We start from the raw sequence: 27409 nt of genomic DNA, 5'->3' as shown, positions 1-27409 counted from the left end.
CCCCTTGAGCACTATTGGCCCAGAATCCCAAAATATGGGCATATAGGGCTCAAATAAGCAATTAGAGTCAAAACTTATGGAAGTTCTATCATTAGAAAAGAATTTGATCCAACATTGGAAGAGTCTTAATATGATTAGGAGGACTCTTGCAATATCTTTCGTTAGACAAAATCTGATATAATCTAACTACTTGATTGATTTGATGAGGCTTTATAATTACTCATCTTATTAAATTGAGAAATCCTAGTGCCACTAGGACTCTCGATTTCATTATGCTTGATGTTATTAATAGTATGATTTGATTTGAATACTTGAGGTTAATTTGGAAGAGTCCTAGTTGAAGTAGGATTCCTTGATTTTATCAAATTATCTTTGATTCACCCTTAAATCTTGATCCCGAGTTGTTTTTGACCAATATAATTATCATATAGGCTCATAAAATAAGAGTCCCGATTTAAGTAGGGTTTGTAGAAGAATCATGGCTTGAGTAGGATTTTTTTGGAAATAATCATGTAATTAATTTTCTTTTGTGGCTTGGGACGAAAAAGTCCTAATCTTGAATTGGAAATATTAATGGTATTAATGGTCCATTAAAGGTATCAATGGTCCACTTGAATTTGAAATATGGTAAGGGGCAGAATTTGAAAGCTTATTAAGGTTTTGGGCCCAACTAAAAGCCGTAAGTGGGCCATTATAAAGTTTCTTATTTAAGCTTGAAAAAAGTCCATAAATGAGTTGTTATAAAGCTGTTAAGTGGGCTACACACCCCTGTCTTTGTTGTTAACTCTAATGAACAATCCTAATCACATTAGGACTGTAAGACTTCTTTTGGCTGTAAAAGACATGGGCTGACATTTCCAGCCTCTATTTTTTTTCCTACACAAATTTTCATAGGCTCTCCGTGGTTCAAGAGAGAAAGGTAGACCTCTCCTTCAATATTCAAGTCAAGGAGTTGCTGAAATCCTTTAACAAGAGAGACTTTTTCTCTTCTCTTCAAGATCTATGATTAAACAAAGAGAGTCTTCTTTGTTTCTTAAAGTGGTGGATGAACAAAGAGATTTTTTGTCTTTTCTTGAGAAGAGAAAACCCTAAACCAGGTTTGACATTTTTTTTTTTTTTGTATTTTTTGTGTGATTGCTATCAAGAGAAAGCTTCACTTGCTTCCTTAATGGATTGTTGCAGTATAATCACTGCATCAGCATATATATTGTTTATTTAAAGTTAAGTTTGTAATACCGCATCAGCATATCTGCTGAAAAAACATATTTATTGTTTATTTAAGGATAAATTCACAGTATAATCATTGCATAAGCATATATGTTGAAGCAACATATCTGCTATTTATTTAAAGCTAAATTTGCAGTATAATCACTGCATCAACATATTTGTTGTTTATTTAGAACTAAGTTCGCAGTATAATCACTGCATCAACATATCCACTGAAACAACATATCTATTGTTTATTTAAAGCTAAATTCACAGTATAATCACTGCATCAGAAACAACATGTCTACTGCAAAGTATAGCAGAACTTTCTTATCTTTTTTTATTTTAAAAAAATTCTGCTTTGTGGATTTTATTTTGAACACAACCCATGTTTTGGTTGTCAAAAACAATTAATAGCTTCGCTAACACTTTGCTATTATCTTAGCAAATTAAGATCTCTCTTTCTTTTTTTTTTTTTCAGGTATGTTCACTCTGGTTTTAGTACTAAAGCTTCATTTAGTACTGATGATCTTTTGATTAGGGACTTCTCACATGTGATCCCCTCCTTTTTATGATAATGACCTCATTACATGGATCAGTTTCACCTCTGAATCTCATAAAAGGATCAAAATTAGCAAAAGAAGAAAACTTGATCTTATACATATCAAAGAAGAAAGAAAGAGAAAAAAATTGGTCTTATAACAGAGATCAATTTTAAATTTAATGTTTGGATGAAATTTACCCATCCTTTGATACAAATGTTTTAAAATCATGTTAAACTGATATCATAAGAGAGATCATATCAAAATATTTGAAGACTACAGAAATCAATTTTAAGATATTTTCTTTTATTTGAAAATCATTTTGATCTCTCAAAGAGATTAAGTCAAGTTAACCTAATTGAAGACTACAATTGTCTTAGGTTGATATGTCCTCAATTTCAGATTTGAAATTCTAATCTTATAAAGAGGGAAGGATTTAAAGGTTGCTTTGATCTCATGAGGAGATCATATCAAAATGTTTGAAGATTAAATTGATCTTATAAAAATTCAGTTTTAAGAATACACATTTTTTACTTGAGAATCATTTTGATCTCATAAAGAGATTAGGTCAAGGTGACCTCAATGAAGATTATTTTGATCTCATAAAGAGATTAGGTCAAGTTGACCTCATTGAAGATTATTTTGATCCCATGATGACTTACAAAAGAATGTTTTAATAAAGTTCAGGCTTTTGATCACAGAAAAGAGATTAACTTCATATTTGATTTTTTTTGTTTGGACAACTAGAATGATTTGGACCTCATAAAGAGGGAATAAGATAGGTCAATATCATAAAGCTTAACCACTTGAGGATGGTTCTAATTGATGATCGTCAGATTTGAAGATTTAATAGTATCATAAAGAGATCAATTTCAGATTTTAATGATATCAATATGGAGATCCATTTTAAAAAAACTTGATAATTATTTTTAGTTGGTCACAAAAAAAGAAATAAATGATTCAATTTTAAAATCTAATGAGAGATTAGTTTCAACCTCATAACAGTGACCATATTTTGATGAAAGAAAAACATTTTTTATCTTTTAAATAAAGAGTTCAACTTCAGATTTAATGGTTTTGATGAAAAGGTCAACTTTTAGTCTCGTAAAAGAGATCAAATTCAGATTTGATAGCAGAGATCAGTTAAGAGATTATTAATGTCATTATGGATATCAAAATAGAAACCAAAAAGAAGGAATCATTGTTATGTACTCATTCTTAGGGTACTATATGGTGATGCTTTTCACCCTTAATAATTCTTTAAGTGCCTTTGAGTAATGGTATCATGGACCAAATTAAAATTGGATTTATTTTAGTTGTACATAGTTTATACTCTTGCAGGCCAGGAGCACATACATACATACATACATACATACATAAATATTATATATATATATATATATATATATATATATATATATATATATTTGTTGATATTGTGGTTGGACCAATATATTAGGCTGCCTACGTACCCGTGGGATCAAGCCAAACATAGTTCATGTGACGCTCCAACAGTTTAGCCACTTAAGAGCAAATAGTGGGGTATTTAGCAGTTTTTCCACCTATTGATACCATTGGTGGTTTATCTAAGCAGTTTAGCCACGTGTAAATTGAAGGGATAGGAGATCCATCATATGGATGGCTGAACCCTGCAGGAAGGTTTGGCGAAATTTCAAAAATATCTTTTTCTCCCATCCGGGAATCGTATTCCCTAATTTAGAAAATTGCATTTTCAATGTTCGTTCTTAAATCAAAACCATACTAGTTTGAAACCAAAAGGGAAGTGAGGGATATACCTGATACAAAATAACAATAACTCCCAACGTAGGTATTCACGCCTAAGGAAGAGACCATCTGAAACCAAAAGGGAAGTGAGGGATATACCTGATACAAAATAACAATAACTCCCAACGTAGGTATTCACGCCTAAGGAAGAGACCAAAATCCACCTCAATTGAAGATGACACAGTGTACGGTGAAGCAGGATTAGCAGGATGGTTCTTCAACAAGAACCTGAATTCATCAATAAGAATCGAGCAAGGGTTGGTGAGCACGACTTCAAATTGTTTCTTCTTGCAAGAAACAATATCGAGAATCTTTCTTGATTAGTTCCACAGGTGGAAATCGAACTAGGTAGGAGCGACAAGAACTAGGGAGAATTCTGTAGGTTGCTGAGTGTGTGTAAACTAAAGAATTCGCCCCCTATTTATAGCCTTCTTTGGATCAGCCTCCTAATCTAATTAAGAGAGAATTTCTTGATCCAAATCTGATATTTGGATATGGACTCTTAAATGGATAAGACTTATCTTATCCTTCAACTAATCCTAATCAGGTTATAAATCATATTTCACCTCCTTTTAATTAACTAACTTAAGCCCAGTTCGAAATAGGCTTTAGGCCCATTATGTCACATAGCTTACTTACCCTTTAATCTGTTGGATAACTTGGCTATCTTTGCATGGTGTGAGACCCTAACATTGATCTACACATCAACTACATGGGTTCAGCCCAGCCTCTATTATAAGGCCGGGCCGAATTCACCGTAGGACACAGTAAACCCCTGAGTCCATCACCATGGGCTCTTAATGGGCCTAACATTTATACTAAATTGTCCTTGGGTCCAGCCACCTTATGAAAACCCAAGGACTATGGGCAGATGCAAGATTAGCCCATCAGGTATTACCCTCAATGGTCTTACACTTAACCTCTCAACCCTTAATGATCATACACTATCCGACATGAGAGGACCTCTCCCTCGGCTGCAAGGTACAGTGTTACACTCTCTACTCACATGGATCCCAGGAATGAAAACCTTTTTGCAAACAATTTGAAACTATAATGTATAAGTATATCTCTATATAAATCTATTTTGCAAAATCAGATTTCAACACATTTGAAATTCACTACTAGCAGTTTAGGTTTCCATCAGAGAGAGTGCATTCCCCGATCATTCACTTTATCTGACAAAGGGGTTGATCATGTCACTATGATCACCCACTCAGATGAATTCTCGGACTGTCCCAACATACCCAGGTTTTGATCCCCTCTAAAGATCTCACTGATTGGCATATCAAAGATAATCCAATCCGACACCTAGTGCAGTACCATAATCGAGTCTAGGGGTCAGGTGTAACATTTTAGTTTTGCCCATCTGTCTCCAAGGTCCAGGGCAACATTGGAATTTGGTCTGATTCAGGGTTTCAAGAAAACCCACACTGATGTACCTCAGGTCTCACCCTGGCTGCTGAGACAAGCCACCCCAACCAACTTGGCGACACATCAGTGTCAGCCTTGGAAGGATAAATCTCCCCAAATCTATCCAACGATTGTGAAGATTCTAAACTAACACGAGTCTCATAAGTGTCTAGTTTAAGGGAATTACACAGAAACATACGAAAACACATGAATCAATTATGCACTTTATTCATTTACAATAAATGACATAATATACATCAATCTAATTGAAGATAAGGGCATACACTGTCTAATAGCTCCCACTTGCACTTAGGTCCAATCGGGTATAAGCTGGAGTCTCATACTTTCCACATGTTTCTTAAACACTTTCTGTGTCAGTGGCTTAGTCAATGAGTCTGCTACATTTTCTGCCGATGCTACTTTCTGAATCAGGATGTTCCCTCTTCCAACTATCTCCCGTAGTACATGGTACTTCCTCTCGATATGCTTCAACTTCGAGTGGGCTCATGGCTCCTTAGCCTGAGCAATGGCTCCAGTATTGTCACACAAGAGTGGAATGGGTGATGTGCTGGATGGAACTACTCCTAATTCTTGAATGAACTTCTTCATCCATACGGCTTTCATGGGAGCTTCACTTGCAGCAATGTACTCGGTCTCGATTGTGGAATCTGCCTTGGACCCCCGATACGAAATCCATGCAAAAATGCTCCTGACTTAGATTAAATTGGTATCTACTTTCCACACTCACTGCTTGAGCAATGTCGGGAGAAGTGCACAACATGGCATACATGATGCTCCCTACGACTGAGGCATAGGGAATCTCTTTCATTCCCTCAATCTCCTTAGGTGTCTTGGGAGACATCCCCTTGGAGAGAGTGACTCCATGCTTGAAAGGAACATTTCCTTTCTTGGAGTTCTCCATACTATATCTTTTGACAATCTTGTCAATGTAAGTAGACTGGGATAATCCTATTATCCTCTTTGATCTTTGTCTATAGAGTCGAAGTCCCAAGATATAAGAAGCTTTTCCTAGATCTCTCATGGAGAATTGTTGTGAAAGCCATACTTTCACCGTAGTCTTATCATTACATTCTCTTCTAGTAGATTGGGATAATTTTATTATCCTCTTTGATCTTTGTCTATAGAGTCGAAGTCCCAAGATATAAGAAGCTTTTCCTAGATCTCTCATGGAGAATTGTTGTGAAAGCCATACTTTCACCGTAGTCTTATCATTACATTCTCTTCTAGTAGACTGGGATAATCTTATTATCCTCTTTGATCTTTGTCTATAGAGTCGAAGTCCCAAGATATAAGAAGCTTTTCCTAGATCTTTTATGGAGAATTGTTGTGAAAATCATACTTTCACCGTAGTCTTATCATTACATTCTCTTCTACATGTGTGAATTGTGTTGTGATCCTTAAAGAGGGTAGCTGAATTTCTAGAGGAAGAACAACCTCTACTCCAAACACCAAACTATACGGTGTGCATCCTGTAGCCATTTGTTCTATGGTACGATTAGCCCAAAGAGCTTTAGGGAGGCGCTTATGCCAATCTCTTTTATTTTTTGAAACTATCTTTTAAGTATTTTGCAAAGGACTTTAGTAAAAGCTTCTTCTTGTCCACTTGATGATGGATTATAGGATACCAATTTAGCATGTTGGAATTTGTATTTCTCAAATAACTTCATCATAGCCTTATATTTAAAGTGCGAGGAATTATTTGATATAATTTTTGAAGGAATTCCATATTTGTATATGATATGGCTTTGAATGAAGTTGGCAACATCAATTACCCTCACCTCTTTTAGTGGAATTGCTTCTGCCCACTTAGAAAAATAATCTATAGCAACCAAGATATATGAATGTAGTTTTGAAGATGGTGGTTTAAAAGGACCGATGACATTTAGGCCCCAAGCCTCAAATAACCACGATAATGTTGTAGGGTGAAGAGGCATGAGCGGTTGATGTATGAAATCACCATGAAGTTGGCATGCTTTGCAAGTAGAAGAAAATTTTATTGCATCTCAAATCATAGTATGCCAATAATAACCTAACCTTTTTAATTGGCCTGCAACTTTTGGTCCAGCTTGATGAGCTCCATTTCTTGCCTCTTCATTGGATAGACATCTTAACAAGATCCCATCAAAGGATCTATATAAGGTGTCACCAAAATAAGTGAAACATGAGGCCTGTCAATGTATATCGACTCTTTTATTTGGATCTGTAGGAAATCTCTCATATTGTAAATAATCAATAATGGGTTGTCTCCAATCTATTTTTTCTTTGATGTTCACATTAACAACTTCTAGTAACATACCCCTTAGATTTTGGCAATTAACACAAATCCTTAAGATGCAAATAGCATCTAAGATGATAGTGGGACAAAAATAGACCAATTCTTTTAAATGTCCTACCATTTCAGGGACATTTTGATGTATATCGCACTCTTCTGCATGTATTTCATGGGGAGCTTGTTGGACTTCATCTTTAGAAAGAAACTTAAGTAGAATTCCATTTATGGATTTTCTATACAAACTGCCATTTATATATCTATAATGTTTAGCATGGCATAGCACATCAGTACTCTTTCTAGAATTTATCAGGATGAGCCCATGTTGTAGATAATTGATTATTGGCACTCTCCAATATGAGTTTTCTCTTTCTGATTGAATTGTAATAAATTTCACAAGCTCAATTTCCCAAACTCTTTCGTTTAGGGGGAATATGTCTCTCACTGACTGTAATATGAAGTTGTCTATGTTTAAGTAAATTAAGAGACATAGCCAACTTAGCTAAGGCATTAGCCTTATCATTTTCTGACCTTGGAATGTGACCCACTTGTATGCTACTGCTAAATTGGGATATCAGCTCTTTGGCTCTTTTAAAGTAAGGGATTAAACTTAACTTTTTAACCCCATATAATTCATTTAAATGGTTAACTACCAGTTAAAAATCTCTAAAGACTACTTCATCTCTCGAGCCATTTCTAAGACAATAATGGCTACTTCATACTCGGATGTATTGTTTGAGCATAATGATGTGAGGGAGAAAGAATATGGAATTAAAACTCCGATGGGAGTGATGAACACAATCCCTACTCCTGCACCTTGTTTTGAATAAACTTTATCAAAATAGAGTTGCCATGGTCTTTCAATTTCTACGTATAAGACCCTTTCATTTGGAAGGTCTTCTAAAAGCTCAGTGTTATCTGGCACAGGATGAACTACTAAGAAGTCGGCTAAAGCTTTTCATTTTATTTCTTTTAAAGGAACATATTTTATCTCTAACTCAAATAAAATAAATGACCATTTTGCTAGTCTACCCGTTAGAACTGGCCGAGAGAGCAAATATTTGAGAGGACAAGATTTAGAAATTAAAGTAACTAGATGTGCAAGCAAATAATCTCATAACTTTTGAATATAAAATACTAAAGCTAAGCACATCTTTTCAATTGAAGAATAATTATGTTTTATTTGAACTATGATTTTGTTTAAATAATAAAGGGCATTTTCCCTTCCTTTATCATTATTTTGAACTAATAATGCCCCCAAAAAATTTGGTGAAGCTTTTATTGGTGTGACAAGCACAAGTGGGTTTAACAAATAATTTTTTATGCTTTGGAAAGCATTTTCACATGCTTCATCCCAAAAGGTGTATCTTTCCTCATCAATTTAGAGAAAGGTTGGCATCTACTAAACAACTTTAATATAAATCTCCTTATATAAGCAAGTCTCCCATGTAAGCCCCTTAATTCGGGGAGGAGGCATCTCTAAGATTGCCTTAATTTTTGTAGGATTAAGTTCAACCCCTCGATGTCAGACAATAAACCCGAGGAATTTCCCCGAAATTACCCCAAATGCACATTTTAAGGGGTTCATTTTAAGTTGGTGTTATAGAAGTCTATCGGAAACCTTTTTAAGATCATCTAAGTGGTGTTCTCTTTTCTTTGTTTTTACCACTAAATCATCAACATAACATTCCACAATGTTATGAAGCATATCATTGAATATGACTATCATGGCTTGTTGGTATGTAACTCCAACATTTTTCAAGCCAAAGGGCATAACTGTGTAGCAAAATATCACATTTAGAGTTTGAAATGCAATTAGCTCTTCATCTTCTAGAGCCATTTTAATTTGGTTATAACCCAAAAAGCTGTCCATGAAGGACAATGCTTCAAATCCTGTAGTAGCATCCACTAGTAATTCTATAATAGATAGTGGAAATTCATATTTTGGACACACGTCATTAAGATATCTAAAATCTATGCAAATGGATCTCACTGATTGGTATATCAAATACAACCAAATCCAACACCTAATGTAGTATCATAATAAAGTCTATGAGTTATGTATAACTCTCCAGTTTTACCCATCAATCTCCAAGGTCCAAGGCACAACTGGAAAATGGTTCAGGTTTAGTGTTACATCCAAACACAATGCATGCGTTTCGGATCTAACCCTAGTAGCTATGACAAGATACTCCAACTTCTTTGGCAGCACATTAGTGTCTACCTCAACAAGATAAATTCCCCCAAGTCTATCCAACAGATGAGAACATTCTAAACTAACACGAGTCTCATAAGTGTCCAGTTTAAGGGGTAATTATACAAAAACATAAATGCCTAAATTAATGTCTTTCTCAATTTCAGAGAAAGTTGGAGAGCATCATAAACACTTAATAATGCAGGAATGTGTTTCAAATGGGCAAGAATGTCATAATGCACAATTTTGTTTCTCGAAATTCCTTCTAAACTTGAGGTCGGACCCTAATTAGATTCTCTAATCTATGGTCTTCCTCCTTGTCTTGTTGAACTTATTGAGTTAACTCTAACTCTTTTTTCTCTCCTCGTTCTTCACTCTCTACTCTAGAGATAGGACCATCTATATTCTTTTGTTTCTTGTGTTTTCGGCTATACTGCAAAGTAATTTGATCCACCTCATTTTCAGTACTAGGTACTTCATGTTCTTTACATGAAGCCACATAACATGGTGCTACTTCTAGTTCATCGAAACTTTCTTCCAAGATTTATTTTGGGATGTACTCTTTCAGTGTGACTAGAAACCTTGGGAGTTGTTCATACTCTTCTTCAAAATCAACTTGAACCTTTTTCTTAAGTCTCCTTTTTTTCTTCTTATTGTTCTTTGTGGAGGTTCTTTGTTCCCAGAATTCAATGCCCAAAGAATTGTAGAGTGTAATTCGTATGGGCTCGACTACCCCCTTTGCCCCATTAACTATAGTTTTCCAACTTGTTTCATCTTTAGATACAAAAGAATCACTAAAACACATCACACTTGATTCTTGCATCAATTCATATCATGAACAGAGGGTAGGACCCTCTTCCTCTAATAGAGAAACGTTATTTGCAACTATAATAGTTTGCTTAGGAGAAGGTTCTGCGATTTCAATTTCTCCCTTATTTATCATTGATTGGATGATGTCTTTGAAAATGAAGCAGTTTTTGATACTATGATTGACCATCCTATGATACTGACAATATTTTGGATAATTTGTCTTGTTCACCTCAAATGGCCTCCTTGGCTCTTGCAACTTAGTCGCCTTTGTTGCTAAGAGGTCTTCAAAAATTCCTTCCACATTCTCATTATCAAATGAAAATTTCTTTTCTTTCTTTTCTTTAAGGGTTAAGGGTTGAGATGGATCTTTCCCTTTTCCCTTATTTTTCTTGAGATTAACAAAAGTGGTTATTGCTTCACCTTTGCCTGCAGGTTTCTTACTGTCTTTTTTTTTTCATTTTTTGAGGTGAATTAGGTTTATTTGCTACACCCTTTTGCCTAGCAATTTGTCTTTCGATATTACTGGCCTTAGAAACCAATGCATCAAATGATTGTGGTTCAATAATTTCTACAAAGTAGGAATTTCCGGCAAGAGATTATTAGACCACATTTGTACTGCTAAAGCTTCCTTTAATTGTTCAACACATTAAAGATTCATATTTCTCCAATGTGTAATGAATTCATTTACACTTTCATTTGGCCTTTGTTTTGCTTCAACTAAGTTTGTAACAAAAAGTTTCCTTTTGGAACTAACGAATTGTGCTAAGAAAGCACGTTGCATATCACCCCATGTGATTATTGATCTTAGTGCCAACTGTGTGTACTAGGTAAAAGATGCCCCTTTCAATGTTTGCACAAATTGTCTTATTAATAAGGCGTCAGACATTGCTGACTCACCACAAGCAGAATAAAAATGAGTGAGCCAAATGTTCATGAGGAGACCCATTTATTCCATCAAACTTCTAAAAACTAGGCTTTTGATATCTTGGAGGGAATGAGAGTGTATCAAAATATGCATGATATGATTTCCTGTAACCAAGGACTGGTTGTGTGAGAGACGCCTGGAATTCCTTTATTCCCTCTACGATAAGTGTCTTTAGATCTATTAGAGGAACAAGAGTAGAAGTTGATATTTGTTGAGACAACTCTCTAACAGATGTGCTTGCTTGAACCGACAATTGAACAGCTAGAGATGTAATTTCTACATCATTTTTTGCCATATTTCGTTGCATCTCTTCAATTTGCTCTTCTGTACTTGAAGTACCAGTTACCATGACCGTCATAGGAGATGGCTCTTGGTCTTCTCTTGAGGACATAGCAATTCCTTGCAATAGGATGTAATTCCATCCATAGATTCATCTTCTTGAATTGAAGATTTATGATCATCTTGGATTAGATTGACTTTGGAAGTGATAGACTCACCAATCAAACTTAAAGTTGACATGTCTTCAGAACTTTGCAACAATCGAGCTCTTGCTCAGGGCCTTTATAAGGCTTAAGTTCTTCATTGGGCATAGTATATGCCCCCAATGCAAAGTAAAAATTTGTATGTTTAGCAAACATGTATCTAGAAATAAAAGTCCATTTTTTTAGTTCTCATGTCTAATTTTGTTTTCTTTGATCTTTCTATAGAAAAATCAGCAAGGGAAATGGGAGTGCTACTTTGTAGCTTTTTAGCCTTTGGAAGTCTCTCAGGCCTAGGCTTATGAATGAAAATTGGAGATTGTTTTGAAAAACCTTCAATTCTAGTTTGAAGGCTTCTGATTAAAAATAACTTTCTTCCCGTAAGAGGAAGAACCTTTTCCACTTGAACTTCTGAGTTCAATTACCTAGGGTTTCAGTTGTGCAGATGAAGGAACATTTGTTGCCTTCTCTTCTATAGTCTCATTAAAGGTCTGAAGAGTATATTTCTCTTCAGAAATAATCACCACCATGATTGATATTGTAAGAGGAATCGGAAGATTCACTAGAATGGTTCTTGTCATGATTTGGGTAGGATAAATAACCTTAGTCGTTGCTTTAGTAGACTTCTTTGGGGAAGTCACCATTAATTTTGTGATATTCAAGATTGGCAACGCAATCTTTTTAGAGGAATTTGCCTTGGGTGGCTTGAAACCTAACTTCTGAGTAAAGTTTAACATGTTCCTCTTTTTCTCTTTCTTGATCTTTTACTCAGCCTTAGTGACAGAAGACATGATAGTAGTAGCAAGAGGATTCACATCCATAGTAAATGTCGCCTTGTAGGAAGGCTTCTTAGAGCCTCTTATCTTTTCCTTCTTCATAGTAGTCAATTTGTGGTAGTAAAAACCACTTTGGGTGCGATGCCTGAGATATTTCTACCTATAAGTAGATAATACTGATATAAGATTTACATTTTTGTTGTTTCTTCTCCTTTTGTTCTAAAATGAAAAGGAAAATGGGTCCCACTGGGCATGCCAAAATTATGTTGGTGTGAAAATTTGAATAAACTCTCATGTAACATAATTCACACAATCAAGTGATTGAATTTTTATTATTTTGGATAAAGCCCATTCAGGGAACCATACGAATTGTTTCCCTTAATTACATTTCCACAAGAAAGTAGAGAACACCTTTTGATTCTGACTTAGAAAAACGAATGCATAGAACAAAAGAAAAGAACAATATAGTACTTAAAAGGAACTTTTCATTTGCATTTCTTTTACATCAAGTGTTCAAGAATGAAAAGAAAAAAAAATAAAGAAAATACAATTGAGAAACCTCTACAACAATAAATTTCTCTTTTTTCCTTTTGATACAAAGAAGATTTCCTTCTCACTCCTTTCTTCACAATAAGTTGTAGTCAATCAAATAAAATTCTAACTATAGACAACCTTAATCCTTCAAACTTTTTAGTACAAAAAGGGAACCATAGTCAATCAAATTGAATATTTGATTGTAAACGGTTTTTGTCCCCATGTTCTTCATTTTCATTTGAAGAGAATCATAATCAACCCAGGAGAATTAGACTATAAATGGTTTAATCCCTAACTCTATCTTAAAAGATGAACCATAATCAACCAAGTAGAGGCACCTGGTCATAGATGGTTCATTTCCCTCTATTTCCTTTTTCAAAAGTGAAAATAAAAGAGAGAGAAAGAAGGATACATAGCAGAAGACATATATATAATAAGTATTCACGGAGAGAACTTTCCTTTTCCTACCTATATTAGTGAGACTTCTTTTCCTTCCCTGTCTTCCCTTGAGCACTTCTCTTTTCTTCTCTCTTTATCTTGACTTTTCTTAAGAATCTCTTAAGACAATTTTCTTCAAAGAGGGCCTTCTAGCTTCCCCTTAAGGAACTTAAATAGGGAGTGGGGTAGTTATATGTAACTACCTCCTCCTATGTGGACACCTGTCCCTCCCACTTAAAGAGAGGAAACTCCCGTATGGAACACTTTTTTATAGTTTTGATGATTTGGCTAGCAGACTAGTCAACCCACTTATTTGAGTTATGAATTATTTAAATATTATTTGGATTAAAAAATAATTCAACAATTAGAACCTAAAACATCATAGATATAACAAGTCAACATATTTTGCATTCCCAACACCAAATATATAAATCTACTGAAAATTGAAAGGTTGAATAAAAGGTAAAAACTTACCTTCCATTCTCATTCTTCTTGATTTCAATGGCCTCTTTTTTATGCAAAGATCTCAAGGTAAAAACTCCCACAAGATCCTAAGACAGGGAAATGAAATTGAAGGGGGCAAAAACCCTTTCCACTGAACTAGTCAGCACATTGTATCTATCGAGGTTCAGTTCATATCAACCAATACAGAGTGATATAGTTGATATAGGATGACATGAATGGAATGGTCTGGCACCAAATCCATTCCACCTATGCCATGTGTTTGCTTGTTAACCAATATATTATGCTGTATCATGTATATGGTATCGATACCTAGAACCTTGATCAGGAATTTCAGACAATAATCCTATTTTCGTTGCTGCATCAAGCTTGATAAGAAATTAAGAACTAATATCTCAATATACTAGGAAACTAAACCAAACAAAAATTTATTTTATCATCTCAATCCAAGAGAAACAAACCTGGATTCTCAAATGCTTCTTTTGTCTTTGAACTCCAGGAGGCACTTGATTAACAAGCAAAATGGCTCAATATCATCTTGGTGCCAAGATTTTTTTTTAATCCCTGCAGGTCTAACCCTATATCATTGTCAGTACAGTGGAGTTTTAATTACCAAGTTCAGGATGGATTGGTGTGATGTTTTATGTCTAGGACTCCAGAATATTAAACCAAATTTATTACCATCATTCTAATTTTGTTCTCAATTTAATCGAGTAACCTAATTTAAATTGGAGGTAATGATATAAACTACAGACGTTGGAAGATTGCAGCCTTATTATCTGTTAGAGACAAATATTTAATTAAGATTGTTGACTTGACTTCAACTGTGAATCCCTATAAATATGCCACTTTTCGTATCTTTGATGTCCAGGCAGAACAGGTCTAAGTCGAGAAGCCTTGGAGCAATCCAAAGAGCAGCATCCCTGTAACTTTTCCACACAATTTGTGCAGCATCTGGAACAGTTAAATGCACAAATAAACAACGAGGATTAGCAAAATTAGTTACTGAAATCTGTGTTCTAAAGCCTAATACTGAAGTTCCACTATACTAGTTTTATTACTATTATGTGCAAGGTTCAAAGTATTGATATGCATGGTATGCAAAAATTCCACATTGCATGTTTCAAATGGCCGAAATACTTATTTATTTTTTTATTATATCAGGAATTGAGTTAGGACATCTACAGGAAGGGTATTATCCTTTAAAATTGTCCAGATACCCTAACTCACTGTATTTAGCATTCTGGTGATCTCAAAACATGACATGATACACCTGATATAGGGCATATCATATCGATAAGTTGAACCTTTTATGTGGCACATCTACAATGACACATATAGATAAATCAAGTTATTGCACTTTAGCATTCAACATACTCTTAAGTTACTTTCATTTGGGGTTTTACATAGACAAATGAATGGTATATGTATTTTCAAATAGAAATAGCTATATTTATCGACATCACTGTTGGTCACTTTGTCCACCGACTATTTCAAATGGTTCATGTCTAACTACTGTAAGGGGATAGACCGGTATAGTACCATGATGTCATTACAGATTAACTGCAGCCACACTCCAGAAACCTGTTAACATCCGCCCCACAACAGTGAGTAGACTCAAGGGGAGCCATGGATTCTCCGGTTCTCCCACAACGAAATCTACAATGTCTGCCTCTTCAAATGGACAGGACCGTGGTCCCCAGCTGTGAACCCGTGAACAGTGAGACTGGTACAAAAAGTGATCACCGTGAAAAGAGGAAAGACTGATCATACAGGCCTGCATGATTTCAGACTTTATCCCCTGGTGCGGCACGTGGTAGGATCCTGTGAAAGTGGTGGTTAAGCCGTTCACTGGTCCCCACTCCACAATCTGACATGTGTCCTCCGAATCAACCTAAAAACATGAGCCAGTAACCACCTAAAGAAGATTCTAGAATTCTTGCCCATGCCAGAGCCCCATCTTTGTCTATAAATAGAAGGACTTGTGACAAGGAAGGGGAGGATCAAACTCTCTGTCCATTCTCATTCTCTAATTGTCAGAGAACTCCTAGTTCTCTGAAAATTCAGTTCATCAAACCCTAATTCCCCCTATCCCTGCATCACACCCTTCTCAACTTCTCACTCTCAGAACTTAGGCCACAAACACTACAGTGCCTACACTAACAGTTACATTAATTTAGAAAACCGAGTAACACAAATCTATACTCAACCGTTTTCAGTAAAAATTAGAGCAGTCAGTGACACAAGTGAATTTAGGTTCATAACCACTTACAGCCCCATAACATCAAAAGTTCTGTCTCTTATCAATGAAGCTATAGTGGATAAATATGCCTATACTATCATATTCATCAATACATTCTAAAAACTTTTCACTTAATAAAGTAATTACAGCCCAAAATCCACAAATAGCATACCCTGCTATGCAGGAACATGGACAATGAGCAGTACCATGAATGTTCCCTTTCAGAACCAAGATACTGTTTACTGAAATACATCAATTAGAAGAATAAAGAGAAAATAACAGTATTTTGTAAGAACATAATGAGTGGCAGCACCAACTCTCTTATTTATATTAAGACTGTAAAACACAACAAGAGGACCATTATACCCCTATGGCCAGTACATTAAGTATTACAGAAATCCCCCTTATATATGTCATGGCATTTTCTATGATGCTGGAATGGTATGATACTAGAACTTCGACCAATCAGAACCCCTTTGAATTTTGATGAATACTAGTTGATTGGTTATCAGCTTCTTGGGTATCATGCCTTTTAGGCATCATAATTGGACTTGTATGTCATGCATACCCAATTTGCTACAAAGAACATTATACTACAGGCTGTTTGCACTCATAATTGTTAGAGTTGACTAGTCAGGGCTCTTTGGTCATTAAACTCTTTAATTATAAACTTGTAATTAGACCTTTTAGTCATGCTTAAGTCACATGTCCCTTACATAAGTAAGGGTATAATGGTCTTTGAACATTGTTTGCATAACCAATATAATAAACAGGTCGGCTGGGCTGAGTAATTATTCTCTCCAGTTCAACCATTCTTTTCTCTCCTCTCTTCTCTCTTCTCTTCTTTCTTGCCCTAATGCAGCAACTACAAGAGGACTGAACCTTTACAACATGGTATTAGAGCTCTGAAAAAGGGATAGAAAGTGTAGAGAGACTGCACCAGATGGACCTTTGTAGTTATTCTTTTTCTTTATTCTTTTATTAGGTCCTTCGTAGCTTAGTGGGCCTCATTGTTATGGGCCTGTCATAAGTTATTCTTTATGGTGTTTAAGCTAGCCGCCCTACTGAGGGTATCTTTGTACTTGTCCCTCTAATTCAGTTTAGATCTAATACAAGAATTTGGGGGACTGGAGAGAGGATCGATTAACTATATTCTCCATCTCTCTCTTCTCTTGCTCTGAGCATATTTCTTTCATTCTTTTCTTCAGTTTTTTTACCAATTATTACTTGCTTTGCTTCAGCTCTAATTTCTTCTTGGTATGAGAGCAACCAACCCTGTTTTTACCTTTTCTTTAATCCCATACACACTTCTATTCGAAGAATGTGATGGAGAACTAGTTTGAGAACAGTCCATGATTAATGCAACCTAGCTGTCAGAAGGTTTTTGGAGAGGTTCAGATCAGTTTTGGTTGCCCATGAAGCTTCTTGGAGATTCAGCCCCAAAATAACCTCCTTTAGTAAAAGATAACATAAAGTGAATAAACTGCCCCCACTTAAGTTATAACATCAAATGGCTTAAATAGCCCTGTTGAACATAAATAGAAGAAACAAATCCAAGGGAGAAGGAGAAATAAGACAATAGCAGAATATTAATAGAAAGCTCAGACGACCACTCCATTAACATGGACAACTAGAAAATATTTCCCAAATGGTTTAACACCAATAAATTCATTGCTTGGAAGAAAAGTATAATGTCTTTAATGACCGCTGGTCTGGCCAGCTATGTGAGAAGATGGAACTGCATCACTACTCTAAGTTCCAAAATGCATCTTACAATAAGATTTTAACTGCATTGAACATTAAAAAATCTCAGGCTGTGGCTAAAATAGATGCCCACTAAATATTTAAGATTTCAATACAAATGAATATCTGAAGAGATACTAGAACATAGATATCATGTTTAGGCTACCATAGTTGTTATCTCTACTACAATGTGCAGAAAATGATGATCATTATATCTCCCAATCACTAGTTCCACCTCCAATATCTCAATAGACATCTGGTTTTAAGTAGCAAAGAAATTAATTGTTCTTAATTTCCAGACAAAGGAAGTGCTTAGATAATTCAGATGAAAAGTTCTGTCCTACTTAGATCTGTAATCTGAAGCTCGTTGATCCACTGTGTCCCAAGTGTTAGGTGGTAGTACAAAGGGTAGTTGTTTCCTAAGTCACACCCTAGGCACTGATGCAAGAACACAACAGAAAATCCTACTTGGTAATTCAGGTGAATGGGTAATTAATGAAAAGTGACTATTTTAAAGGGACTTCCAAGGTGTAAGTTAGAACTGGAGCAAGCCACACGTGGGCTTCAAAATTGTACATCACTTACGAAAAAAAATAGGAAATGGAAGATAACTTACAGGAATAACAGGTTGCAGTCTAGATTTGCACAGTTCCGGTGCCTTAGTTCAGCCAAGTGTGACCCACATAGGTGGCATCTTGCAAAGGTAATATTCTTGGACACTAGTCCAGACCCATCAGATTCAGCCACAGCCTCATGCTTGTAGGAAGAAGGTGGTAGTGAAAGACGTGAATCAAAAACGAATAGATTTCCAACCCACTCAATAGGACCTTCATTCTCTAGATAATGAGAAATGCCTCCCTTCAGTGTGTACAAGTTCTGGAAGCCCCTTTGTCTGTCAATAAGAACTTGGGAACCAAGTAAGAAGAACCAGAAAAATAAAATGTTTCTACATTAAATGGGTATTAGAAGAAAAGATACCATGGGAAGTTGTTATGACTGGTAACTGCAATACTTGTAGTACTGAATTTATGTGTATAATCTATAGACTTTTGTCAGCAGTCTGGGCAATTTTTTCATTTTTGCCAAAAAAACAAAATCACAATTTTAATTAGTCTCCAAAACCCCTTCTAAAGACCAAAATTTTTTAAAATATAGAAAGCCTTCTCCATAATGAAAAATGAAGAGACAAAATCACCAGGGCTGTTCATAACAAGACCCAAACCGACCAACCCGGTCTGATCCAACCCGAGTTGGTCGGTTTTTCTTCATCACCGGTCGGTTTCGGATTACAAAAAAACATAAACCAAACCGACTTAGATATATATATCTGATATATTTCAGTTTTAATATATATTTCAGATATATATTTGTGGAAATATATATATATATATATATATATATATTTCAGCTTTATTTCAGAAATATACATATTATATATAAAATTACTGATATATAAAATATCAGTTTTAATCCATCAAATCATTTTTAATTTCCAGGCATCCAACCTTTGCTTTCTTAGACTTGAATCCTTTACCGTTCACACCGAGAGAATCATTCACAAAACCGACCCAAACAGATTCAAACCAACCAGGTCGGTTTTACTTAGTACTGGGTCGGTTTCGATTTCATTTCTAGGTAAACCGACCAGGTCGGGTCGGTTGGAAAAATGCCAGTAAACCAACCCAATCCGACCCGTGAACAGCCCTAAAAAACACTATAGAAAAATAAGGGGCCCTTATTGAACAGCCCTAAAAAACACTATAGAAAAATTCAGGCTTTTGCTAGAAGTACAAAATGAATGTCACTTTTCCTCCAAAATATTGTCAAGTAACAAAGCTTTGAACCTTTTTCTACAGGCTTATAATGTTAAAATTCAGAAAAGTATGGACCATTGTAATGGTATGTACTTTTCTATAGATGTTTCCACAAGTCCTTTTTTCCTCTTGCCAAGTCAGACTTCTTGAGACATGTCCAATTCTGATTTTTGCATGTCCATGTAAAATTGGTGGCCATACTATTAAATGAAAATATGAATTATCTCAATAGATATTAAAGCATTATCATTATTATAAAGGGTTAATTATTCTGAAACTAATTATTTAGGCAAAAGTTTTGGAAGGGCTTTAAGAGCTGAAAAAAGTTGGTTCAATTTGTTGATTTGGTGTAGAAGCAACAATTCCCAATACCCTTTATTAACTTTGTGTTGAAATAATGTGGTTATTGCATTTTCTATGCCTCACAATTGTTTCCAATTAATTTTCGAATATTTAGAATATTTGCAATATTAACTTTGTGTTGAAAATTTATTGTTATTTTCACAATATTCTGCAAATATTTAGAATATTTGCAGATAACAGATTAAAAAATTTACTGATAATTGGAGTTTCTGAAACATTTGGGAAATACCAGTAATGTGCACATGCTTTGCATGTGGAAATTTTAGATGACAATGATGATGACGGAATCTTTCTACAATTTTTTATATTTCTATGTGTATAAAAATAATTCTTATTTATCACACTTTTTTGTTTAAAGATGTTCCCAAAAGTTTTCTACAATTTTTTTTGTATTTTTCATATTTTTTTGTGTTTTTATCTTTTTACTTTTTATTATCTAACTATGAATCAAGGGTTGACACATTAAAATCAAAAGGTTAAATTATTGACCTACCGCCAAATAGGAAAACAATTTCACTTTTAGGTTAGTATTAAATTTTGTATTTCATTTCCATCACCAATAGAAATAATTCTTGCTTGTCACACTTATTTTTCTTTAATATGATTAATATAAAATATTAATGGATTTATGTAATTTTTCATGTTTTTTGCATTTTTATCTTTTTTTATTTTTATTATTTAATTTTGACATCAAGGATTGGTACATCAAAAGGTTGAACTATTGACCTGCTAGGGAAACAATTTTAATTTTTGGGTCAGTTTTAAATTTTTTATTTCATTTTCAACATCAATAAAAATAATTATTATTTAATATTTTTCTTTAATATGACTGATATAAAATATTAGAGATGTGGCCAATTTTTTCTACATTTTATGTTTTTCTACATTTTTGTTTTTATTTCTATTTTAAAAGTTAAATATTTAAATATAACATCTTGGATTGACCCACCCTGATGGTTGAGTTGCTGACCTTTCACCAGATGAAATAGTGGTTCATTTTTGGATCAGTTTTAAAAAACATGGGTTTTATGTTGTTATCAGTCTCCTTTGACTGAGGAAGAAGATCCTGACGACAATTGGGCAAGTTTGGCCAATAAGGTCTACAACAAGAAAGACTTGACTGGTTGTAAAAGAAGTAGGATCAGTTCTTTACTTGGTCCCAAAGTCACCTTCAATAGCCACAACAACAGCAAAGACCATCAATGACGACAATAGCTCCAGCAACTAGAGCCTTAGGGCAGCATCGCTCAGATTCAGAGTCCACAGAGGTTCTAGACAGTCTAAAGATAAACTGCAACTAGAACCAATGGGCTTCTACATCATCTATGGAGGTTTGTTTGGACTTGTATGTGTGTAATTAGGTTTTGGTGTAAGGGTAGGGGGACTTGAGATGTGGAATTTTTCGTAGGAGGTTGTCTTTTTCTTTCTTCTTGTTGTCCTTCTCTCTGATTCCTTATCACCTTTCTTGTTTCTTTCTTTTTATTTTCATAAAGTTTCATTTACGTTCAAAACAAAATTGTATTGCGTAAGGACAGTTAAATTTGTCCCACTTAATAAAGTTATCAATGTGGGGTAATGGGCCACACTCATCTATACCTAGTCCTCTTTGTCATTCTCCTCTTCAATACAAGTCTTACCAAACTCATACCAAATGATCCCCGAAATCACAACTAGATGAACCCCTGTCTCTTGCTTCTCTGTTTCTCTGCCCCCTTCCGTGTAGGTTTCTTCAAGGTGCTGCACAACCCCCCTTAAAAAATGTGCTGCAATAAAACTGCACCGAAATTTTATTACAGTCCACAAGAAAGATAAAATGTTTTGCAGAAAATGTTTTAATATCACTAAACCATTTACTAAGTTTCAATTGCCTAGTGTGTGATCGGATGTATGAGAACGTTAACAATATATGGAGAAAATCAACCTCATTTTCAAGTTTTCAGATAATTAATGTTAAAGCCAAATACACAACAAACACATGCATGCATGTCCAGATGCACAAATACATTTACCTAAGCATTGTAGAGTAAACATCGCAACGAATGCCTCCTGTACAATACATCAATATATCTGTGGTTTCTTTGTCAACACTGGCTAAAGGATCTGAAGAACTGACCTGGAATAATAGAGACAGAAAGAAAACTGAATGATACAATAGATGATCTCAAAAAGACATTAAATATGCTTTGTTTTAAGGGTAAATTACAAAGACCCCCTTGTACTATAGAGTCAGTGACAAAGACCCCCCTGTACTTTTTTTTGCAACAAAACCCCCCCTGAACTTTTACATTGCGACAAATGCCCCCTCGGCCGTTAAATCAGGTAACAGAAGGTGTTAAATTACCAAAATACCCCATTAAGCTTTTTAAATTTTCTTTTTTTTGCCATTCTCTCTTAAAACTTAACTGGCCCAAAAGTAATAATCCGTTCACCACAGCCATTCTCTCTTAAAACTTATCAGAATTAGGGTTGTTATTAAACATAAGGTCTGGAGAGATGAAGAACCAGTTGGCATAATCTCAGCACCAACACCTCCTCGAGGTGTTGAAAAACTAGTTGGCATTCCTGGAGAACTTCTTGGGCGAGAGAAGAAGAGACCAGGGAGATGAAGATGACAGAGAAACCGACATGTTTTTCAGATGGTTGGTTGAGGTCACCGACGACCTAGGTATATTTAATTCCGTCTTCAACGCTGGCGGTCGGCTGAGGTCGCCCACTACCAAATGGATGATCAGCTGAGGTCGCCCACTACCAAACGGATGGTCAGCTGAGGTTGCCTACTACCAAATGGATTCTCCCAAGTTCCCGCTACGAAACAGATTCTGCCAAACTGTACACTAATGGGACTGATGCTTGGTCTAAATTCATACAAACAGGTTCGTGTGTGGTTGAGGTCAGACGGGCTTTTGTTAAACACAGTGGAGGACTTCGATCAGACTGGTTTACAATATTTCAGAAGGGTGAGTGGTCGGCCTGTTTGGGCAATTGGGCCTACCGCCTCTTCCTTGGCCAACAAAACTCGTACGGATAAAGCCGCCAGAACCACCCCGAATCAATGCATCGAGTGGCTTGATATGTAGCCTCCAGATTCTGTTCTTTACGTCTGCTTCGGTTCTCAGAACATGATCTCTGCTTCACAAATGACGGAATTGGCTATTGCTTTGGAGGCAAGTGGTAGGAATTTTATATCAGTCGTTAGGCCTCCAGTGGGATTTGACGTAAACTCTGAATTCAGGGCAGATGACTGGTTGTCGGAGGGATTCGAGGAACGAATAAAAGCACAAAACAGAGGATTATTGGTGCGTAAATGGGCACCCAGGTGGATATTCTATCTCACATGTCTACCTCTGCCTTTCTAAGCCATTGCGGTTGGAATTCAATGATGGAAAGCTTGAGCCGTGGCATGCCAATCATCAGGTGGCCGACGCCGCCGATCAGTTTTACAACATGAAATTTTTGGAGGAAACTGGTGTTTGCATTGAGGTTTCTAGGGGAAACGAGTGTTTTGGATGGTTGGCTCTCGGTCTTGGATGGGACTGAGATGTAAGAGAGCTTCTGCTTGTTGTTGTTCAACTTGCCATCACAGCCATCAGAGGGACCCCCTTCAGAAGCTCTTTGTTAGTGTTCTTCATTTTATTCCTCTGTACTCTAGAGTTTAAACAAAGAGAGAGAAGAGGGTAGTTTGAGCAAAGTAAATGGGATGAAGATAATAGCTGAAAAGGAGAAAAAACTAAAATAAATTAGAAAGGGTAGTTTAGGCATTTAGAAAACTTTAACAGTAAAATCAGAATCTTTTTCAAAGTTAATTGACGGAACACTAACGGAGGGGGGTCTTTGTCTAATGGCCAAAGTTCAGGGGGGCCTTTGTTGCAAAAAAAAGTACAGGGGGGTCTTTGTCACTGACCCCATAGTACAGGGGGGTCTTTGTAATTTACCCTTGTTTTAATCACAGGAAGACATTAAATATGCTTTGTTTTATTAGTTGTAAATGTCCAATAAATTTATACCACTGCACCCTGAATGCCAGAAAGTAACGGAAAATAATAACAGATCCACAAAGGTATGCAATAATTATGAAATAAGGAATTATGAAAGCTAAACCCCAAGTGTAAAATTGTTTCACCCCCTTTTAATCTTTGCAAAGACTTAGAAACCTGTACAGATAAGTGGTTTTTCTTTTTTTTTTTTAATTCTAATGTAACAGTATTAGGAATCTTCTTGGTCATCTGCATATCCTTTGAATTGGCATTGATCCCTTCTAATTTCAAAACTGTGTTCTTCTCAAAAATCTAACCTGAAACAAGCTCGCCAAACCCATTATCATCAGCCCCCGCAAATCCGGTTGATCTTACTCTATCTTGATTCTTTACCTCTTTAATTTCCACTTTATCAACAGAATCTACACCACTTTCATTTATGGCCATCCTATATTTCTCTTCCAACTCTTTAAAGGTTTTCCTGGCAAACTCCTCCCCTCATAAGAAAAATAACCCAAACGACTTGCTAACTTCCACCTCTATTCACCACTTTTCTAAGTCAATTGATCTTCCAATATCATGATTCATGAGTCTCATCCACTAACCCCATCCTCACTAATTTCAGTTGAATCACCGTCTTCATCATCTTCTTCACCATACAAATCAGGAACATTATTTTTCTGCCACTGGTTTAGTTCGATATTTGCTCTTTCTTCTGTATAATCTTGAACAAGCAGCACCCAAAGTATTTTCATTTAAAAGTTTTTCTGTAATTCCTTCCACTTCAAACTCTGTAACCTTTCCACCCCTTTCCTCCTTGTGTCCCTCAACTTCCTCTTCTTCTCAAGCTTTACCGTTCCTGTCCCAGCCTCATCCCTTTCTTCTGTACCCTGATGTACACCCTCTCCATCTTCTATCTCACTGTTAATGCACATACAACCTTCATCCGTTTATTCTCCAGGTTCAAACATCAAATTTTCCTCCTCAAGTTCTGTTTCATCTTCCTTCTCTATTGCATCATTCTTCCCTAGATTCATCACATAAGCTACCCACTACCTCCTTTGTTTGAATTATGACATTCACTTCCCTAGTGTTTCATCTAGGGCTGCAAGTCGGGCCGGGTTAGGTCGGGTTAAGGCCAATCCTAGCCCAACCCTAAGTTCTAAACCCCAACCCTAACCCTAACCCAACCCGACCTTCAACCCAACCAACCCAACCCTAACTAAATTCCTTCAACCCTAACCCAACCCAACCCAACCCAACCCGAAGTCAATTTCGGGTTGGGTTGGGCTCGGGTTGGGCCCAACCCAACCTTCTTCCCATCCCTTAAAACCTCATAGAATTTCTCGATTTTAGATCTTAACTCAACTTTCATTACATATATTAATCCTATATTTCATTAGTATTTGTTTGTTGACTTTTTTTTTCGTTCTTTTGGTACAAAATTCAGAAAAACAAGTGTTAGAAATGACTCTAGTTTATTATGAGTTATGACTTACAATAGATCTTTCTTGGGCGGCAAAAAACATAGAGGAGATGAAGAATAAAATTTTCAAAAAAACATAAAATAATGTTATTAAGGTTTTAGTCTTTCTGATTAGGATTAAGTGAAGTGATTATCTTAAAAGAAATACATGATACTATGTTGTGGGGGCTCTACAAATATCATGCATCTAAACAAATCAATGTATATTATATATTACATATAACATATATTTATATATTATATGTACTATAGAGTCAGGTTCAGGTTGGGTTGGGTTGGCTAAGGGGTCAACCCTAACTCAACCCGAAGTAAAGTCGGGTTCATGAATTTCAACCCTAACCCTAACCCGAACAACCCGACCCAACCCAACCCAACTTTTTCAGGTTGGGTTAGGGTTGGGTTCGAGCCAACCCGGCCCAAGTTGCAGCCTTAGTTTCATCACCATAAGACCTTTACATGACATGATGAGCATGATGAGGAGATATAAAAAGCCTACTTTGAGTTGAATCTTGTATTTGTTTCTGCCCTATGGCAACCCTTAATTTTGAGAAATATGAGTGTAGGTTTTGGGAGGAAAAGAAATGTCTTTCTTGAGGAGGTCTATTCTATAGTGTACAGCATAGTTTTCTAAAAGGCTACGAGGAGAGGTGCAGGTACTGAGGCATAAGCCTCAAGATGAGTTGTGCACAAACTACCAAGCCTCAAAAACCATACATAACCTACATAAGGCTTAGGCCTCAATTTGCAAGAGGTGTAGGCCTCATAGTCTTTAGCCTCAATTTGTTGAGGCCCAAGCCTTATTTTCTCCAAGAAAAATGTTTAAATCCATATCTCATACTTACTAGTGACCATAGAATATGATCTAATATTAAAAAAAAATAATGGGCAACAATAATAATAATAATTACTAGCACTTTACAAAAATATTTAGGACAAGTTATGAAGTTTCAACAAAAAAAAACGTTTATTTAAAAAGCACTTATAAATTAATTTCTTTTGAAAAATAAATTAAAACATATCAATTAAGTAAACAAGGCATTCCCTTTAGTTAATAAACAAAGTCAAGGAAATAAAAAATACTTTAAATACAAAATAAAACATCAAAGATAAGTTCAAAAAAGTAGGAGCTATATCATAAAGCGTGCAATGAATAAACATGAGTTTATAAATCAGCTATCAAATAAGTAAATAAATAAATTTCACAATGTACAAAAAAAAATGAATATAAATTTGATTTTGTATAATAATTATAACAATTGTATACAGTGTAACTTTGGTCTCATAAACCTAGGAACAAAAGCTTGGATGAGAAAACCCTCCTCCCTAGTGCCCTATTCATAGAGAATAACTGGAGATACCAAATACAGAACACCCCGCTACAAAAACAAAACCCTGAGATTTGGACATTACACTTATAGAAAAGAAAAACAGCAGTCACCTACCCAATGCAACAACCCAAGAGTTGCAGCCTCAAACAATGCCAAAAAGACTTGAACATGCCCTTCACAAAACAGCTTCATCCACACAGCAGGGAGGGGGCTAAATGTTGGTAACGATATTTAGGCACAACTATTTGGTCACCACCTAAGCACATAGAAATGACATGGGATGTTGACCAGTCGCAAAGTGCCCAAAAAGCAATTCATTTCCAACTGCCAACCATATCTCATATTGATAAGCAAGATGAAATTCATTACATAATTTGGGGATCATATAACTAGTCCAGTTTTTTCCCTATTATTTGACAAGTATTAAAATAGACAAAACCTAAAGGCTCTACAAAATATAACAAAAGGACTGCTCAAAGCCCCTAGTGCCCAAAAAGGACAAGGATCATCTGATTGATCCATCCTATGGCCTAGGAAATTTCCTTGGTACAATGCCCTCAGAAGTGTGCAGTGCACAACAAAATATTAAGTAGGTCATGGAGATTGCC

At 35.7% G+C, this 27409-nt stretch overlaps 1 protein-coding gene and 1 pseudogene across 4 annotated transcripts in view; one reads left to right on the top strand and one right to left on the bottom strand.

The window, feature by feature from the left end:
• Positions 1–14490: 14490 nt before the first annotated feature.
• The window catches only part of LOC104611799 (Rhodanese/Cell cycle control phosphatase superfamily protein), a 51202-nt gene continuing 38283 nt past the window's right edge, over positions 14491–27409 (bottom strand). Inside the window, exons 6-8 of one of the 3 annotated variants that reach the window (XM_010279017.3) lie at positions 22023–22126; positions 18453–18728; positions 14491–14805 (exon numbers count right to left, since the gene is read on the bottom strand). In XM_010279017.3, the coding sequence (XP_010277319.1) occupies positions 14652–14805; positions 18453–18728; positions 22023–22126 (534 nt within the window). In that variant the 3' untranslated portion in view covers positions 14491–14651. Of the gene's footprint in view, positions 14806–18452; positions 18729–20899; positions 21788–22022; positions 22127–27409 lie in introns of those variants that run through there. The other 2 variants (XM_088886298.1, XM_010279019.3) reach the window with 2 other exon arrangements.
• LOC148792261 (UDP-glycosyltransferase 92A1 pseudogene) lies at positions 22122–23835 on the top strand (annotated as a pseudogene). Its single transcript, XR_016068496.1, has one exon. The product of XR_016068496.1 is annotated as a UDP-glycosyltransferase 92A1 pseudogene (transcript).

The sequence above is a fragment of the Nelumbo nucifera genome, chromosome 4 (assembly GCF_055504915.1).
Source record: "Nelumbo nucifera cultivar China Antique chromosome 4, China Antique-T2T, whole genome shotgun sequence".
Lineage (NCBI taxonomy): Eukaryota > Viridiplantae > Streptophyta > Magnoliopsida > Proteales > Nelumbonaceae > Nelumbo > Nelumbo nucifera.
This window is presented reverse-complemented; position numbering and strand designations above follow the sequence as displayed.